Here is an 18,492-nt window from a genome sequence, read left to right on the forward strand (position 1 = left end):
TCTGTACCATTCCTTTAAAGCAGAAGCAGGTAAACTTTAGGCATGTGGGTTTACTTTGTCATGAGAATCCTGAGGTCCACCATCTGGAGCCACATACAAAATAATGTCTTAGAAAGGACACAGAACTGAGGAAAATGTTGTCTCTGAGAATATGCTCGGCCCAGAAATTTGTTTTCAGTACCAGAATCATACCAGTACCACATAGACCCTTTCAATACAAACATCATCATCTTCTTCTATTGTTGTTGTCACTAATCACCCACCCCCCATCCAAAGGTCCCAAGGCAGGTCACAACAATTAAATATTAAAATCAGTTTATAACAACTTAAAATTATAGAAATAAGGTGGGACTTGTTTCCTTATTGACCCCAAGTGTCAAAAGCCAGGGTAAAGAGGTACACCTTTAGCCTTATACAAAAGCTATATAATGAAGGTGCTAGACACACCTCTAGGAGTAGATTCAACAGCCAGTGATTCAACAGCCTAATTTGAGGAGTGGAGGGGGGGGTGTCATATTTGTTAAACCATAAGTAGCAGGAAACCCTTGCTGCTCTACTGCAAACCACCCAGAGACCTACCAGTAGGTTCTGAACTGCCCTGCTCTGCTTTACACATGTCTATATGCTGCCAACAGGATTCTAAGGATGGAAATTTTTGCAAAACAGAACAAAAGTTTTCATTTTCATGTCTTATATAGAGAGAAATCCAGAGTTGGAAGAGAGATGACCTAAGTAGGAAAGTCTCATTAATTTCAATTTAATCTGTTTTGTAAAGGGTTCTTTAAATCTGGGGCCTCCTGCTATAAGGAGAGTTCACAGTTTCAGTTCCAACTATTTCAAAATACGTGTTTAGCATTTGTTTTGTTATGTAGAAAGGTAACCATACAGTACACAACCAACTTCCTTCTGTAGTCTCACTGAACACACCCATAAATGCAAAGTACTTTCCAAGAAGCAGAAAATGAATTGTGCTCTGCCCTTGCTTGATAATAGTACAAAACTCTGTTTTGTACTGTTTTTTATTACACACCTCATAACATGCCTTGCTTACATATTGCAAAATGAAGCAATTTTTTGAGGCTATTGTGACTTACCCAGGATCTTTATCTAGCTTGCCTTGGGAGTAAGCAGTATTGGGACTTACTCCAAGGTAAATGTATATACAGGGCTGTAGGCTAAATTGGATAACCTCTCTAGCTTACTCTCCCATGAGGACTTCCTAGACCTAAGCAAAAGAACAGAACAGGACTGAACTCTGATTTCTTACTGCCCAATTGCAAGGATAAATGGAAAACAATTATCCCCCTCCACATTTGCATGCTTTAGTAGGCACAGAGCCATTAACTGACCAACTTTTATAGCATTAAGTGGCCGTGCTAGACATCATGTCATTCAGTTATTTTTTTCCTCTCAAAAGTTGAGAATAACTACACGGCATGCTACAAAAATCTAGAACAGACATTTCCTTAAAGTTTTAACAAGTCAAAGATGCTCAGTTTAGTTACACATCTAAGTATTCATTATTTTTCTCATATAAAACATGTTTAAATTCAGGAAATTAGCTGCTGGCAGGTTTGTTCACAACAAATTTATCATTAGTCATGGGCTGTAATACAACTTTATATTGGTGGCCAAAGTACTGCTTTCCCTCAGAGTCACAAAAGAGAGAAAAAGTTCTTCATTTAATACCTAGTACAACACCTTCTATAAACACAAAATGCTACTGTAGAAAGTATTACTTTGGACAACTCTCTCAATAATTTTGTATTTATATTCTTAGCTTTAGAACAAGGAAATGTTACCTTCTATCTCTTTGCACACCATCCAGTGAAGGATTAAACATTAGCTTTTACTAATATTTGCATCAGAATTACTCCGCCTCTCCTTCCTCAACACTGGCTAGTGAGTCATGTTTAACTCATAAATTACTCCTCTTTTGAAGCTTAATACTTTTTCAGCTGAAACAAATAGCATGCAACATACAGTATAGGAGGAGCAAGGGAACCTGTTCAGTCAAAGGGTTAGGCCAATTTAAATGCCAAAACAGCAAAGGAATGTGAACTACAGTAGCAAAGGATCTACAAAACTGAACAGTTACCTGTTAACCAAGCAGAATGTGAACATTAAATAGGTATACTTTTCTGAGCTGAAATCATTGTCATTATTGTGGCAATGTGGGATCTGGAAACAAATTACATACTTTTAAACCATGATAATGAGTTATCCAGTTCATGAACTGTTTTCAGGATCAGCAACAGAAACCCACTTTTATTTATTACCATCTCCCATTGCAGTCAGTTATTCTTCACATAGGGGCATACTTAGGGGTTGGCTAGGTTGGTCCCTGCCAAGGGCATAGGCTTGGGGGGGGGGGTCGCAAACATTGTGCCACTGCTTGGCACCCCTGAGCTGCCATCAAGAGCTGCGGCCAGCTTGAGAACAACTCTCCACTTTAGCATGCGTCTCCTTTTCCTTGGCACTCAGCAAACCTGGTGGGCACCACTGCAGCGACTATTTACTGTTGCCCTGAGTGAGAAGGCAGCACCTCTGCCCTCCTTCCCTGCCCGCTTTTTGTTCAAGATGCTTCTAAAAGCAAAGGGGCAACTGGGTGGCAAGGTCACCTTGCCCCTAAGCCCTCTTTATTGTGTCAAAGTCCTCCTCAGAGTTTGTTGAGGGCACAAGGAGAGAAATGTGCTGCCCCTATGGCTGGCAGAGAATCCACTCCCTTCCCTTCCAACCAGAGAGTCATTTCTAACAGACCTGAAGCAAGAGACAACACCCAGATACACAGACTGAAAACTGAAATGCCTGAAGGCTTCAACTTGAAGGATAATACATAAAGGGTTCTCTGTGTTTTTAATCCTATTTTAAATATTTCTAGCACAAATATATCTCTTTTTATGTAAGCTTTACTGAGAATTCCCTCCGTCCAGAGCATTTGACGAACCTTGACTCCAAGTGTTCCTTTTGAAATTAAACAGTTTTGTGTTACCAATGAAGGCAGAAGCTGAAACATTTATCCAACCAATGTTATGCTTATCTTGGATTTCTCAGTCACATATTTATGGAGGTTTTTTGTGAATGCTTTCTGGTAAGGATCCACAGCCTTGTTTAACGTAGTAGTTTATTTGTTTTCTGCATAATATATTCCCTTCCAATAGTGGGTGATACCATGTAGCAAAAAAGGGTCACCCACATACAAGGGGAAAAGAAGATTACAAATCCAGATACAGTGGTGCCTCGCAAGACGAAATTAATTCGTTCTGCAAGTTTTTTCGTCTTGCAAATTTTTCGTCTTGCGAAGCAATGCACCCTGGGTATTAACGGTTTTAAGAAAAAGGAAACAAACTTGCAAGACGTTTTCGTCTTGCGAAGCAAGCCCACTGGGAAATTCGTCTTGCGAAGCAACTCAAAAAACCAAAAACTCTTTCGTCTTGCGAGTTTTTCGTCTTGCGAGGCATTCGTCTTGCGAGGTACCACTGTATGCATAAACATATTAGTTGTGATTAAAGCAAGCAAGCAAGCAAACAAACAAACAGATAAACAAAAAAAACAAACCCATTCTTCTCCTAGTTAATCATTAATTTTTAAAGAGTGGGGGACTGGTTTGATAAAGAACCTAATAGCTAAAACATCCTAAGGGGATGGAGTTAGGAAATACACCTGGCAAAATGCACATCCCTCAACTTTTATTTCAACACAAACAATCTAAGATGCTATAACATTTCAAGGTTATAGCACCCTTGCAGCTAAAAAAAGTAATTCAATGCAGCTAGGTCCATTAATTAGGACTAGAAAAAAAACCAATTGGATTTGGAGAACACTTGCAAAAGCAGCCAGAAAAATAGGCCTATGCTTGCAGAATGCAAACCTCATTTATATTTATAGACAGCTATTCTACCCACTGGAGATTAATATTATTTTTTTGCATATGTTAACCTAACCTAATGCTGCAGCCTCTATGTGATATACATTATAACGTTAGCCTAATTAAATAGAACAATATAATAATATCACTAGTAACCAATAAACATACAAGCAGAACATTTGCAGGGAGTAAGATAATGGCCTGGTTCACACATCTCTTTAAACCATAATTAAACTAAACTATGGTTTAAAGGTAGTTCATTTTGGAAAAACAAACCATGAATTTGGGCTTGAATAGAATGTTCAGCCAGCCCATAGCTTAGGTCACTGTAGAGAAGAAGAAAAGTGCCCATGATTTCAGCAGCATGCCCAGTCAGCCTACACATCCCACTTTAAACCATCAGCTGATGAGCAGGCATTAAGTCCTGCTACTTATATCCATAGGTGTTAAATCCATAGGGAACTGGCATATGCAGCCAATTCAGAATTGAACCCCAAACCCCTACCCATCAGCTGATGTCACCCAACTATTGGGGCGATGTCAGCTGATTGACAGTTCGGCATGATTTTGAACAATGGCTTCATGGACCAAACTGGAACTCTTGGCAGATCAAGACTGGCCCACAGGCCAGAGGTTCCCCACCTCTGCTGTAACACTTAAAAATAATGCAGTAATTTAATATTAAACAATGTTGGGGCCATGGCAATATTCTGAAGCTGAACTGGTGCTACTAAAATATTTACCCTGTGGCTTTCAAGGCAAACACCCTCAAAATGGGACCGATCTGTCTATAGTGATTGATAGCCATTATCAAAATATATTTATCTTGTGAACCACCCTGAGACCTGCAGGTATAGGGTGGTATACTTATTTATTTACTTATTTATTTATACATACATACATACATACATACATATATACTTATGTTTGAATTGTCCCTATTTTACCCAGGAACAGACCCACTTTTCTGGTACATATCCCTGATTATTATTATTATTTTTTAAAAAAAACAAAACCCGTCTTGCCATTTGGGGGAACACCTTTCAGAGCATTTACTAGGTTTTAAAACAGTTTAAGCAAAATAGGGAATGTTCAGATTTCAGCCTTCTTTCCTGGGTCTTTGAAGCTGCCTCTCTGAGCGAGAACATCTTGCCTCTGGCACACGGTGGGCCCCAAATGCCAACGCACCCACTTCCCTCCATTTCCTCCCAACCCCTAAGCTAAACCACACAGCACCTACTTTCTAGCAGCCCCTACTGCCACCCATTGCGAGATGATGATTATCATCACCACCATCTTTTTTATTTTTTTTTAAAGGCTGCTATTTGTTAACTAACATCCTGCTTGGGCCAGGCTTTTGCAGCCTCCATGTTAAAACCACCAAGCAGCAGGAAGAGATGGAGAGCCTCCTCCAATTGCCATGTGAGGGCAGCGATCCCTGCTGCCACGATTTACCCGCTACTCTCCACGCTCCCCTTCAGAATGGAAACCAAATTATATAGCCGGAAAGAGGAAAACGAAAATGTGTGGGGCTTTCCCCCCCCTACCCCCTTATTATCTGGGTGCTTGTTTCGGGCGCATCATGGGGAGAGGGCTGCAGCAAAGTCTCTCTTTTTTGGAAAGGCAGACATGGCACCTTCTCCCCAAATAGAAGAGACACACACGGCGTGTCCCCCCCGCAAAAAAAAAAGGCAAATGCCCGTTTTGCCGAAGACGCGTCTCTCTGCTCCTTGGCGGCGAGGGAGGGCGATGGCCCCGGCCCTTCCCGCCTCCGCGGCCTCCCTTCCCCGCTTGAAGAGAAAACCCGTGAGGGGAAATATTTACCTCAGTTTTTCCGCTCCGCGCCCCCGCCCCGGGCCTGGGCTCCGCCTCACGCGGCCTAACGGGGCAGCTTCTGCCGCGGAGGCGCCTGGGGGCCGGCGGCGAGGCGATTTCCGAAACAAAATGGGCGCGCCGTTGCTGTGGGGATGGAGGGGCTGCCGCGTCGCTAGGAGCGAGGCGCCTGCGTGGCCGCGGCCCGGCTCGCCGTTAAGCGCGCGGGCTCCCTCGCAGCACCTGCACGGCCGCAGTCCGGGGAGGAGGAGGCGCTTTCGCCCTCAGCCTCGGAGGCGGCTTCTGCTCGCCCATGGCAGCCGCCGCCTTCTTGCACGGAGAGAGAGGATGGAATTGGCGGGAAGATTTTCTGGGTCTTGCCTGAGGCGCGGGGTGGGGGAACGAAGGGGGTATTCTTAGTATTGTTGACGTCGTTCATTATTATCAGTGTTGTTGTTTTTCTGGAAAGAAATGTGGGGGAATTCACCAAATTTGCTTGTTTGTTTATTATGGGTCCAGTCGCAGTGCCACACAAACACACCCCGGCAGTGGCTAAGGAGCCATAGCTGTCAATTTACAGATTTGAAAATAAGGGACCAGCAGCCTCGAAAATAAGGGACCAGCAGCCAAAATAAGGGATTTTGGCTTAGTTTATACAGAAATCCGGCACTCATGGAGCCAGGCTGCTTTGGCTGCCACTGACCAGTGGCGTAGTGTGGGGGGGGGTGCGGGGGGGGGGCAGCCGCACCGGGCGCAACATCTGGGGGTTAGGGTCAGGGGGCGCAAATCCATGGGTTAGGGGGCGCAAATTACTTGCCTTGCCCCGGGTGCTGACAACCCACGCTACGCCACTGCCACTGACTGTGTTTTGCAGGGGGTTGAACCAGATGATCCTAAGGGTCTACAACTCCGACCAGAGAAGAGGGGCAGGCAAAACTGATGAACGACGTCGAGATGGCAAAGCTTCCAGGCAGAATTAGAAACCAGGAAGAGGACCTCTTTAATAAAGAATGGGGAAAGTTTAGAATTTATTGGAAAAGCTATTGTAAAGATTGGTAGGATTGACAGAAAACCTGTAGTAAAAATTTGAACTATGGATGGACAAATGATTTATAAAAATAGAGTTCTGAAAGGGGTGCAGAGGGGGAAATCACTACATTAAGATGCTGCACTGGCTGGAGGGGATGCTAAGCAGCACGTCGGGGCTGCCAAAGTCTTGGAGCGAGGAGTTCCATCGGCCCTTCCTGGTTAGAGAAAGAGGGAGGGAGGGAGAGAGACTCTCGCGCCCGCCAGCCCGGCATGAGGCGGTTGTGCTGCTGCCGCGGACGCTGAAGCGCCGCCCTTCTGCGTCCCTCCCCATCCCCTCCTCTTCCTCCTCAGGCCGCCTCCTCAGCCGCTGCCGCCTCCGGCTTCCCCTGGCAGCGCGGCGGAAGTCTCGCAAGAGAGGGGCTGCCCGCCCGCCGCCACCCGTCTCCTCACAACGCGCCCCTGAGGGGGAAAAGGGAGAGACGGGGACGCGGCAGCTCATGCGCGCGCTTTCTCTCACTCTCTCATGGCAGACCCAGATCCGCTGCTTCCCTCCCCAGCCGGGCGAGCATGAAACCCAGGAAATTTAAGGGACATCATCAATCCAGGACAGCAGTGGGAAACGGCGCTGGGATAAGGGAGTTTCCCACCAAATAAGGGACGGTTGACAGCTATGCTAGGAGCCAACTCCTAGGGTCCATGGCGTCTTTGTGCCCCTCTTAAAATATTTGAGGGGCCTGGCCCCCACAAAGTTGATGGGCATTGCCATTCAAATATTGTAGTGTGTATGCACCCCATCATGTGATTGATTATGCAGGGTGGGGCTTACCGCCCGCCTGCCCCCTCAATTTCTTTGGACTAGTTGGTACCCCTAAAAAGTAAGCTGTGGTTAATAAACTCAAGCAGACAATGGTCTGGATTAGAAACGGCGACGACTTTATTGATTACAGTTATAGGTGGATTTTTGGCTCAGGCATTGGGTATATATTGGTTCCAGCCCCCCATCCCACCTGACCAAAAAATAAAATAAAAATTAAAAAGGTAAGGGAACTCCATTCCTCCCGAGTTCCTGCTCAAAAAACACCCCTGACGATGATTATTATTTATTATATTTATTAGTCACTTTTCCTTGCCAGGGCAACTCGATGCCACTTACAAAAACCCAACATAGTGTTATGAGTTTGTGAGTGCCAGACCCCTATAATCCCTGGATCCAGCAAGTGTTAGAAGATAGTTAAACCAGACTAGCTTCCTGTGAATGCCTGGGTGACAGGCCATTAAGAGAACAAAAGATGAAGGGGTTTGGTGCAAGATGAGAAATGAATGGGGGCCCTCCCTCAACAAACAGATAAAGCCAGAGTTTAATGTCAGTGTTCGGAAACTCCCATTGTTCTGTGCGCATTTTGCGACATGGAATTTCATTAGTTTGAGCAGTTTCTGAGCTCTGGGCCTAAGATTTCAGATTAAAACTACAGAGTGGAAAGAAAGGACCTTTTTCTGCCTCCCCACTTCCAGCTACTCTCTGAAGACTGGAGAAGAGACCCTCTTAAGAATATTAGGGGGGGGGCAGGGGAAGGACTAGACCAGGGGTCTGCAACCTTTAAGACGAAAAGAGCCACTTGGACCTGTTTCCGAAGAGAGAAAAAACAGGGAGCCGCAAAACCATTGCGACATTTAAAACAAATATAACACTGCATATATTGTTTCTTACCTTAATGTCCGATCTGACAGCGGGCGGGAAGGTGACGTCGGGACGGTGAGTGACTAACGCACGCACCGCCCCCATGCGACGTCACAGCCAGTACAGCGCCCGCCACAGTGGGGAGTGTCGGGGTGCACAATGCGCCTCCTCCCCTCGCTAGTATCCGCCCCGGAGCCGCGGCAAATGTGTAAAAGAGCCACATGCGGCTCTGGAGCCGCGGGTTGCAGACCCCTGGGCTAAACCATGTGAGAAATGAACATAATATTTTAGCTGCAGTTCCTTCATTTTCCGCTTTGTATTCTTATTAAAAAGTGTGCCTAGACATTCCATTGTTGTGCCCATAACCTAGGTTTAAGGTGCCATTTAGCTCCTAAGCTTTCATATCTCAGTTTCTAACACTGTTTAGCGCATAGATATGAGGGAGAGTGATGTGATAGAGAAACGAGGCAGCAAGCTGGAAAGCCGGAGAGGCTCGAAATAAATAAATAAATACAAAGTATTCAGGCAGCTCGGCTAGTAAGGGTGTAAAGGGTTGCTGCCTTGGTTGGATTTACTATTGAAAGAACTTGCATAAGGTTGGGCAGTCAGTGACTATAGATGTTCCTAGTGATCGTAATTTGTCTACCTGTACGTAGGGAATTCATTTTCCAGAGAAAATAAATAAAATTCCTCCAGGGGTTTACTAAAAGGTCAAGAAGAGAAAGAGTATGAACTGGCAAGATGGGACCGGAAAAAGGACTGGTGCCATATGGGACAGGAAGCATAATGCTTTGTGGTGATAGCCTTATTTCAGAATACACTTTGGAGCTGTCCTGTAGATATTGATAATAAAATTAGGGTGTTTTATTTCCTTATTGTCTATATGTAATAGGTATATTTCAAGAGAAAGGGAGAGCCTATGATAAGGTGCTTAATATAGCTTGGTTATCTCTTTAGGTTTTAGAAAGGAACAGTTCTTGTTAAATATTAATTCAGTGCACAAGGGCAAATGGATAAATGGTGCAATTTACACATGGTCAGAAGGTCAGCCAGTGAATTTAAATTCCAGGTACCTAAACTGCAGCTAAACACACTGTTGTAGCTTACAGAGGAGCATTTCCCATGTGAATAATGTTACACTCTCTTTGCATGCTACATTTGGAGCAACAGACTCACATGAATCCTTTCTGTGAGTGCAGGACATGGATAACTGTTGATATACGTATATATTTCTTGCTAATTTCTCTATAAAACATAGGGAGTTGGCATATTTTTTGTAGTCACCATTCACAAAAATGTTATGCATTTATGCAAGGCATTAGCAGTGTGGTGCCCAGAGGTGCACATTTGCCTACAAAGACCATACTTGAGTAATTTGCACAAATGACAGTTAAGCTATGCATTTTGCTAGAAGATCTGCTATTGATCTGGCCCAGTTTGCTTTTTATGCTGTAGATGCAGCAAAGAGAAAAAGGTGGTTGTTTGATAATTTGAGTGGGATGGGGGGGTCTTATTAACCCTTTCCTCCATGCTATTGTCCCTGCTTTAAATCGGGGGGGGGGGTATTTGTGATCCACAGGGAGGAGGTATTACGCAGTATGCCCTGTGTGAACTTTATTTCTTTTCAAATTATGACTAAAGTCCAAAATGCTGATTGTATGCATAAATGCAAAACTTTCCTGACAAATATATTTTCCCTCAGGCTCGACACCATGCCAGTAAAAATTCTGGTACATTGTTCATGTTGCTTCAGACTCAGATTAGGTGGGTAAATGTTCTGTAATATAATGAATTTGCAAATGTATTTTTTAAGGCAGATACGGTTAACGTTCCTGTTTCAGCATTATTCATATGCAAGATGCTCTAGAAGCATTGAATACACCACACGTGCTTTTACAAAATGAATGAATCATCATATGTGCTTATTGCGCCAGTCCTATGCATGATTACAGAAGCTCAAAGAGCCTTATCTCTCAGATAAATATGTATAGGCCTGCATCCTGAGAGTTCTGCAAACTAGAACGAACTATAGAAAGAAGTGCCCCTGCCAGACTGAAACACTTCCTCTCCTATTTTCGCTTCCTAAAATACACTTCACTCAAGGAACTGCAGATTAAGATAACAACAGTCTGGCTTCAGTGACAGAATGGCAAACTATTCCCTAGCACACAGCATGCTTTGCTTTAAGGCAGGGGTGGCCTTGTACAATCACAATTACCTCTAACCAAGCTTTGAAGGTCAGCTTGCAGTGTGCTTGCCTTTACATCAAGATATTCCTCAGAATACATTTTTTTGGGTGTTCCTGCTAGCCTGTGAGCAGTGGCGTAGCGGGGGTGCAGGGGGGGCCGGCCGCACCATCTGGGGGGCGTGCGCTCGCACTCGCAGCTCTCTGCCCCTACTAAAATCCACGGGTTAGGGGGCGCAAATTACTTGCCTTGCCCCGGGTGCTGACAACCCACGCTACGCCACTGCCTGTGAGTGGCTACCATGGGAAGGACCTTCTCTGTGGTGGCACTCTGACTGTGGTATGCATGCTCTTCCCAGGGAGACTCACCCAATTCATACTCTGATGGAGTTTCAGCATCTTTTTTAAATAATAATAATAATAATAATAATTAGGCTTTTCAATCTAATTTCTGCTGAATACTTTTATGCTGCTCTTTTCAAAACACAGCTTTTAAAGTGTTTTTGGTTTTGTTCCCTTTTCTTTGTTGAAGGATAGAATATATGTCCCTAAAGTATATTTCAAAGCCAGCATCAAACTCTGGCTTAAGGCTAACCATAGGGAATGTTATTGCTACTACAATGTTTTTCAGGTGTTAAAGCAGTTGTACCTTGGATCCCAAACACCTTGGTACTTGGATGTTTTGGCTCCCGAACGCCGCAAACCCAGAAGTGACTATTCCAGTTTGTGAACTATTTTTGTAAACCAAACGTCCGATGGGGCTTCCACGGCTTCCGATTGGCTGCAGGACCTTCCTGCAGCCAATCAGAAGCCACACTTTGGTTTCCAAACATTCTGGAAGTTGAACGGACTTCCAGAATGGATTCCATTCGACTTCCAAGGTACGACTGTACCAAACTGTAGTTAAGTAGAAACAAACAAGCATGAATGAGCTCAGGCTCATAATCTCCTCTCCTGCCACACTCACCAAGAGTAGCAATTTCTGTTCCAGATTTGCAACCAGCCACAGTTCTGCCACTTTATTCAAACAAGAATTTCAAAATATAATTTCAACATAATTTGTAACCCTAGTTTGCAAGATTTGGGTGAAATGGCAAAACTGGTGTGCCACAAACTGGAATCACAAGTATTTAATATTGGCATGGGAGTGGGGACGAGGGACGAAGGGAGTGTTGCAGTCCTACGAATCTTATTGTTTTCCCCCATAACACTAAACAATGGCTTATGTAGCCTTTGAGATACAATAGTAATCATGTAGCTGGGAGCAACAGAAGCTGGGGCAGGATGTCTTCTCATCATTTTCCCATTTGAAATTACCACACACACTCTCTGCATGGGTTTGGCAGTAGTTCATGCTTGGAGATGAGGCTTTGCTACTGTCCAGTGTAATTCCACCAGAGCCAGTTCAGGTGAACGTTTTTATATAGAGTCAGAAAGACATTTCCCCAGCAATTAGAGCTTTACTTTAAAATTGTGGTGTTACAAGACCCCAGCAGTTGATTATATCAGCCATTAAATCTGCTCAATTTCTCACACCAAGTCAGCAAGTAGTTTATCTCTTCCCTAAGTCAATAAAATGAATATAACAGTATGTGAGGTGGCGATCTTTAATCTAGGATGTAGGAGACTTGAGGAGAGGATTCCAAGTACTTTTGCTACACATTATCTCTATTCCAGAGATAATTCCAGAGACATTACCTTGCCAACAAAGGTCCGTATAGTTAAAGCCATGGTTTTCCCAGTAGTGATGTATGGAAGTGAGAGGTGGACCATAAAGAAGGCTGATCGCCGAAGAATTGATTCTTTTGAATTATGGTGCTGGAGGAGACTCTTAAGAGTCCCATGGACTGCAAGAAGATCAAACCTATCCATTCTTAAGGAAATCAGCCCTGAGTGCTCACTGGAAGGACGGATCCTGAAGCTGAGGCTCCAAGACTTTGGCCACCTCATGAGAAGAGAAGACTCCCTGGAAAAGACCCTGATGTTGGGAAAGATGGAGGGCACAAGGAGAAGGGGACGACAGAGGACGAGATGGTTGGACAGTGTTCTCGAAGCTACCAGCATGAGTTTGACCAAACTGCGGGAGGCAGTGGAAGACAGGAGTGCCTCGCGTGCTCTGGTCCATAGGGTCATGAAGAGTCGGACACGACTAAACAACAACAACATCTCTATTCCTGCAGATATTTGTAACTGGAATTGTTTTTATGTTATTTAATATAACTTTTACATCAAAGGCAACTCTACATGCTTTGCTTTTCAGTTATGTATTAGTCCCGCTAATGCAGTCTTACTGATCGATTAATGCAAAACTGTTCAGTATATGATTGCTGTGGTTTTGGTTATGTTTCTTTTTCTGCTTATCCACTTATTTTAGACCTCAGTGTACGTGTTAAAGTCATTCTGCAGTCATCTTTGCTGTGGGTTGGTTGTGTTGATGTTTCTACTTATTGTCTGCTTATTTATTTGCTTAGGTGACTTAGAAGCTGCTATCCATTAAAACCAATCCCAGAGCAGAACACAGCATAAAGGTAAAGGTAAAGGTACCCCTGCCCGTACGGGCCAGTCTTGCCAGACTCTAGGGTTGTGCGCCCATCTCACTCAAGAGGCATAAACCTATATAATACATAATAAAATCTCCAAGAATCAAATTACCACAACAATAAATCAATTTTGCCTAGGTCTTTATATGATTAAGCAAGCACAGGGTTAGCTTTCAACATTTTGATAGTCATTGTGCCTCTACATTGGAACCTCAAGTTGTGGACGTAATCCATCCCTGAGGCATGTCCGCAACTCGAAGCGTGCGCATCCAGAAGCGCCACGTCTGCGCACGCATGCAGCACGATTTAGTGCTTCTGCGCATGCGTGAGCTGTGAAACCTGGAAGTACCGTAACTGTTCTCTTCCAGGTTGCCCCGGGATGCAACTTGAAAAGACGTAACCTGAAGCGGACGCAAGATGAGGTATGACTGTAGATGTTTTGGAGTACAACTAGTATCATCCTTGACCATTAGCCATGCTGGCTGGGGCTGATGAAAGTTTTAGTCCACAATTTCTGCAGGGTACCATGTTGACTACCTCTGACTTTGGCTACTGATGGCCAGACATGTGGCCAGGGAACCTGGATTCTTCCTGACGAAGCTGCTTGAGGGATAAATCCTAACCATGAGAGGTCTGGAGGGTAGCAACATGAGAACGGGCCTTTTATGTGGTGGCTCCCCATTCGTGGAATGCTCTCCCCAGGGATGCTTGCCTGGTGCCTTTGTTACATATCTTTAGGTGCCAGGCAAAAAATGTTCCTCTTCAACTAGGCCTTTTTACTTCAATCTCAGTAAAGCAGCAGGAATAAACAATGGTTCAAAGGTCTTAGGTGTTAACACTCTTTGCTTAGGAAGCCCCCTCTCCTTTTCATAAAGTTTAGTTAGCTTTGAAGTATAAACAAACCCTTGATTTTCAATGCTTAGTCAACTGACAGCTCCAGTAAGACCCCCTCTTTGCTCCTCAGTGATTTTAAGCATCAACCCAACTCCTTGCAACTTAAGAATCTTTTGCCCGACATGGGCTCAAACCCACAACCCTGAGATTAAGAGTCTCATGTTCTACCCACTGAGCAACTCTCACTCCCAAGCAGGTAGCTTAAGTCTCATAGAAGGCACAGATCTCTGATCCCAGACTTTGTGTTCCTTTACGCTTCAAGGACAGTATAACCACCCCTAGTCTTATTTTCTTTCTTTTTAGTGCACATTGTCTGTGGGTTCTCAGTAAATGTCACCTATAACAGAATCAGTGGCTTTGGCAAACCTGTAGCACAAGAAGTATAGAAAAGCCTGAATCTGCCCAGTGAGGGTGCACAAGACTTGTAATATTTAATATTTAATGTTGTATTTTAATTTTGTTTTTAAGTTGTAATCATTCAACTTGTTTTTATTACTGTATTGCTTGTAAGCCGCTCTGAGCCCAACCTTGGCTGGGGAGGGCGGGGTATAAATAAAAAATATTATTATTAATATTTGTAGTGCTAAGAAAAAGGGTGCAATGGATTCTAAAGGGGAAGGAACTCTGTTTTATATGCAATAAATAAATAAATAATGCTGTGAGGGCAGGGCAGAACTAATTTATTTTTTGGCAGACACACCTGCTGCCCCCTGTCTTCCCAATGACTCTAAGAAATCATGCTGGTTCAATCTCACTCAGAAACTTCTACCTGAGTTGAGCTGAGTTTATAAGAAGTGCAAAACCTGTAAAAACTGAGTCACTTCCCATTTTTGCAAAGTAAACCTAAGGCATTATCTTCCACTTGCATCAACGCTGTGTTTGTTCCCCCTACACACCTCACGGCAATCTGGTCAAGTTTATCAGCAAAAACATTAAAAAATCCAGTTATCATGGTTGCGAATTGTGGGTTCCCACCACAAAAGAAGCTTTCTTTCTGTCCAGCTTAGCAACCCTGATCCAAAACATAAGTGAGGCTTGTTTTTATGTTGTGTGTACTATTAAGATGCAAGAATCCATGTAGCAATTACTATATATGCATAGTTACAGATAGGTAGCCGTGTTGGTCTGCCATAGTCAAAATAAAAAAATTCCTTCCAGTAGCACCTTAAAGACCAACTAAGTTAGTTCTTGGTATGAGCTTTCGTGTGCATGCACACTTCTTCAGATACACTGAAACAGAAGGATCTGGCAACTTCTGTTTCAGTGTATCTGAAGAAGTGTGCATGCACACGAAAGCTCATACCAAGAACTAACTTAGTTGGTCTTTAAGGTGCTACTGGAAGGAATTTTTTTATTTTTATATATGCATAGTGGGTGGAAGGGGTCCATAGGGCACCTTGCCCCATGATGAGCACGTTTAATCACTTCCCATATCAATCCTCTATAAATTCATAATCTCAGCTATGTTGGCTAAGATTTTTCTCAACAGTTTGATTTCCAAAGCAAGACACCCGGGACGTTATGGGTAGTATTTGATGCAGCCCTATGCACTTTGCCTGGGCGGAACAAGTTCCACTTGTGCAATGGACTCTTCTGTGCTTTCCTTTCCCTGTGTGCCTCCTAAATCTGCTCTGGGAATTCCTCCAATTCTCCAGAGCAGGGATCACAGGGGTGGGAGTGCCACATGGTTGAAGACCACCCTGTGTTCACAGCAACAGTTACTTCAGTTAACTTGTACAATTTAAATCAAGCTCCTGTACTATTCGTGCTGTGCCTTAGTAAAGGTAAAGGGACCCCTGACCATTAGGTCCAGTCATGGCCGACTCTGGAGTTGCAGTGCTCATCTCGCTTTATTGGCCGAGGGAGCCGGCGTACAGCTTCTGGGTCATGTGGCCAGCATGACTAAGCCGCTTCTGGCGAACCAGAGCAGCACACGGAAATGCCATTTACCTTCCCGCCGGAGCGGTACCTATTTACTTGCACTTTGATGTGCTTCCGAACTGCTAGGTTGGCAGGAGCAGGGACCGAGCAACGGGAGCTCACCCTGTTGCGGGGATTCGAACCACCGACCTTCTGATTGGCAAGTCCTAGGCTCTGGTTTAACCCACAGTGCCACCCGTGTCCCATGCTGTGCATTACATGGTTGCTTAAGACTTGATGGAAGAGCTATACCCCCAAGATCAGAGGGGTGCAATGCGAAGGATGTACACACATCTCTTTGCAGTACACAAGCTGTCTCCTCAAACACACGGCAGGCATTTTGCTCATTGTGCACAAACATTTGTCATTCGTTGAACACAATCTCACAGGTACGGTAGACATATAGATGCTATTCCAGACTTTCAATGAGTGTGTGAACCTGTAATGCACACATTTTTTAAAAAGTCTGCTAAGTGCTCTAATTCTATGAAATTTTCATCAGGGCTTTCTCCCAAGAAAACCTCTTATTTCTGAGTATTTATATGAAGGAACACTGGGCTTGATGACATGAAACATGTACCTCATTTCCACGCAAAGACTTCCAGAGGAAACATCTTGCAATAAAACAACAGGCACTCCCCCCCAAACTTCCTGCTGCCCATTTCTGAAGACACAAAGCTCTACGAGCTTTAGGTCTCAGATAATTGCTTTTAAAATAACTGCTGCAGGGATTTCAAACTCTTGCTGTGCAACCCTATATGTATCTGTATCAGAAGGAAGTCCTGTTAAGTTCTGTGGGGCTCAGTCTCAGAGTTGCAGCCTCAATACACACTGCCACAAACTAGAACACAGCAGGCATAGCAGCATAGCTTCCTTAGAGTAAGGGTAGCAATTGTGGCACAACTCAAATTAGAAAGTGCTTTAGTATATCAAGACTTGCATCTACAGCTCGTGGTGAGGAGTTTTGACAAGATGTGGGAGAGGTTGCGACTGGGGTGGCCCAGGAACAGGAGGGCTCTTGTTGCTGAAACTAAACCTGCATGTGGGACCCTTCTCAGAGCCCCTCTTAAAAGCGACCTGGACTTCCTAAGCAAAGGCTGGTGTATAAATTTATATATTTTTTTAAGAATTCGGGTTTATTTACATTTTTGATATTTTAAAAGCATAATTACAACACACCCTTTTTCCATTTTAACTTTTTTTTTTAAGTTTGCAAGCTTAAAAAAGAAAACCGTTAACTTTTCTTTGTTTCCTTTTTTAAGTTTGCAGGGGCTTAAAAAAGAAAAAGACAAACCACGGTTCCTGTACATCAGAAGAAACAAACTTGTAAATTAAACCAGGCTTCCTCTGAGCTCAGCTCAGCTCTCTGTTCCCAGGAGATGAGAGTGCGCCTGAGCATGTGAAGAGTGCATTTCCTTTACACTCTGGGGAACACCCTCCCCCCAAACAATAACTTACTACTATTGAGTATCTGACTAGAATGGGAGTGGGAAAGGAGTAGGGCTTGTCTCTCAGACGTTTCCAGACAGTCTCTGCCCCTCTGTCTGGAAACGAGCTAACGGCAATCGCTGGCCAGTCATAACATTTCTCCGTCGCCGGAGAATGAATCTTCCCCCTTGCCCGGAGGAAATGCAGAGCAGAAGCGGACTCGGTGCATCAATTGTAGGTGGGAGAGAGACCCATCTCTGTGTGTTTTGTATGCATGCACCGGTCCAGTTCTGTTCTGAGCTGTGCTGGGTCCCTATCCTACAAAGGTGCAGGTGGCTTAAGGCACAAAAGGCGAGGATGGAAGCGACCCCCCCCCCACACACATAAAAACGCCTCCCCCACGTCCCCCATTCGTCGCAACAAACCCTTTCGCTTTCTCCATTGCCTTCCAAAGGCGCTCTCTCTGTGTCTGTCTCCCCCCCTCCTCCCGCCCGCAGTTCCCGAAACAAAAGGCTCTCTGTCGAGATCTCGCTTACATGGGGACCGAGGGGGATCTGCTGCTCCCGGCGAAGGCGCACGTTGCTCCCCATCCTGTAGAGGATCTCAGCTTCTGGGCGTCCTCTTGCTGCTCTAGCGGGCGAAGCAACTCTTGGCTTTCCCCGGGAGATGCTCTGATGGGCACCTGAATTCCATTCTCCACTTGAAGCCCTGCCCCCTTCGAAAGTCATTCAGAGAGAGAGAGAGAGATCTGACTCATTCATATGCTTGCTCCTTCCTTCGTAGCAACCAGGATGTCAGCTGAGCCTCTTTTCCAGATGAAAACATAAAGAGTTTTCCTATTCCCCTAAAAGCAGCCAATGGAATTGTTTCTGAGTCTTCCTATTACCTTTGCCAGTCTCCATCTTGAAGCACAGAGGCCCCCTTTTAAGAGCAAAGGCGCTTTACATGACAAGACCTTTACAACAACCCTGTAGTGAAGGTTGCTATTAGCCATAGCCCCATATCGGAGAAGGGAGATGCTGCTGTGACATATAACCCATGGCAGAAACTAGAATCGAACTCAGAACTTCCTGGGAGAGTTCAGTCACATAGGAAGGTCACTATACCTGTAATAGTGGTGTGCCACCACGTGGGTGGC

The 18,492-nt window shown here is 44.4% G+C and overlaps 1 protein-coding gene across 4 annotated transcripts in view; it reads right to left on the minus strand.

The window, feature by feature from the left end:
• GNE (glucosamine (UDP-N-acetyl)-2-epimerase/N-acetylmannosamine kinase) overlaps positions 1–18,059 on the minus strand; it is a 34,588-nt gene extending 16,529 nt beyond the window's left edge. The window contains exons 1-2 of one of the 4 annotated variants that reach the window (XM_081176347.1): positions 5,693–5,835; positions 2,099–2,181 (exon numbers count right to left, since the gene is read on the minus strand). Coding sequence is in view for 1 of the 4 variants with exons in the window: in XM_081176345.1 (XP_081032471.1) it covers positions 17,891–17,944 (54 nt within the window). In the remaining 3 variants the exon portion in view is untranslated. Of the gene's footprint in view, positions 1–1,094; positions 1,226–2,098; positions 2,182–5,692; positions 5,836–17,890 lie in introns of those variants that run through there. The other 3 variants (XM_081176345.1, XM_081176346.1, XM_081176348.1) reach the window with 3 other exon arrangements.
• Positions 18,060–18,492: the final 433 nt, after the last annotated feature.

Source organism: Podarcis bocagei (genome assembly GCF_964188305.1).
Source record: "Podarcis bocagei genome assembly, chromosome: 17".
In the NCBI taxonomy this organism is placed as follows: domain Eukaryota; kingdom Metazoa; phylum Chordata; class Lepidosauria; order Squamata; family Lacertidae; genus Podarcis; species Podarcis bocagei.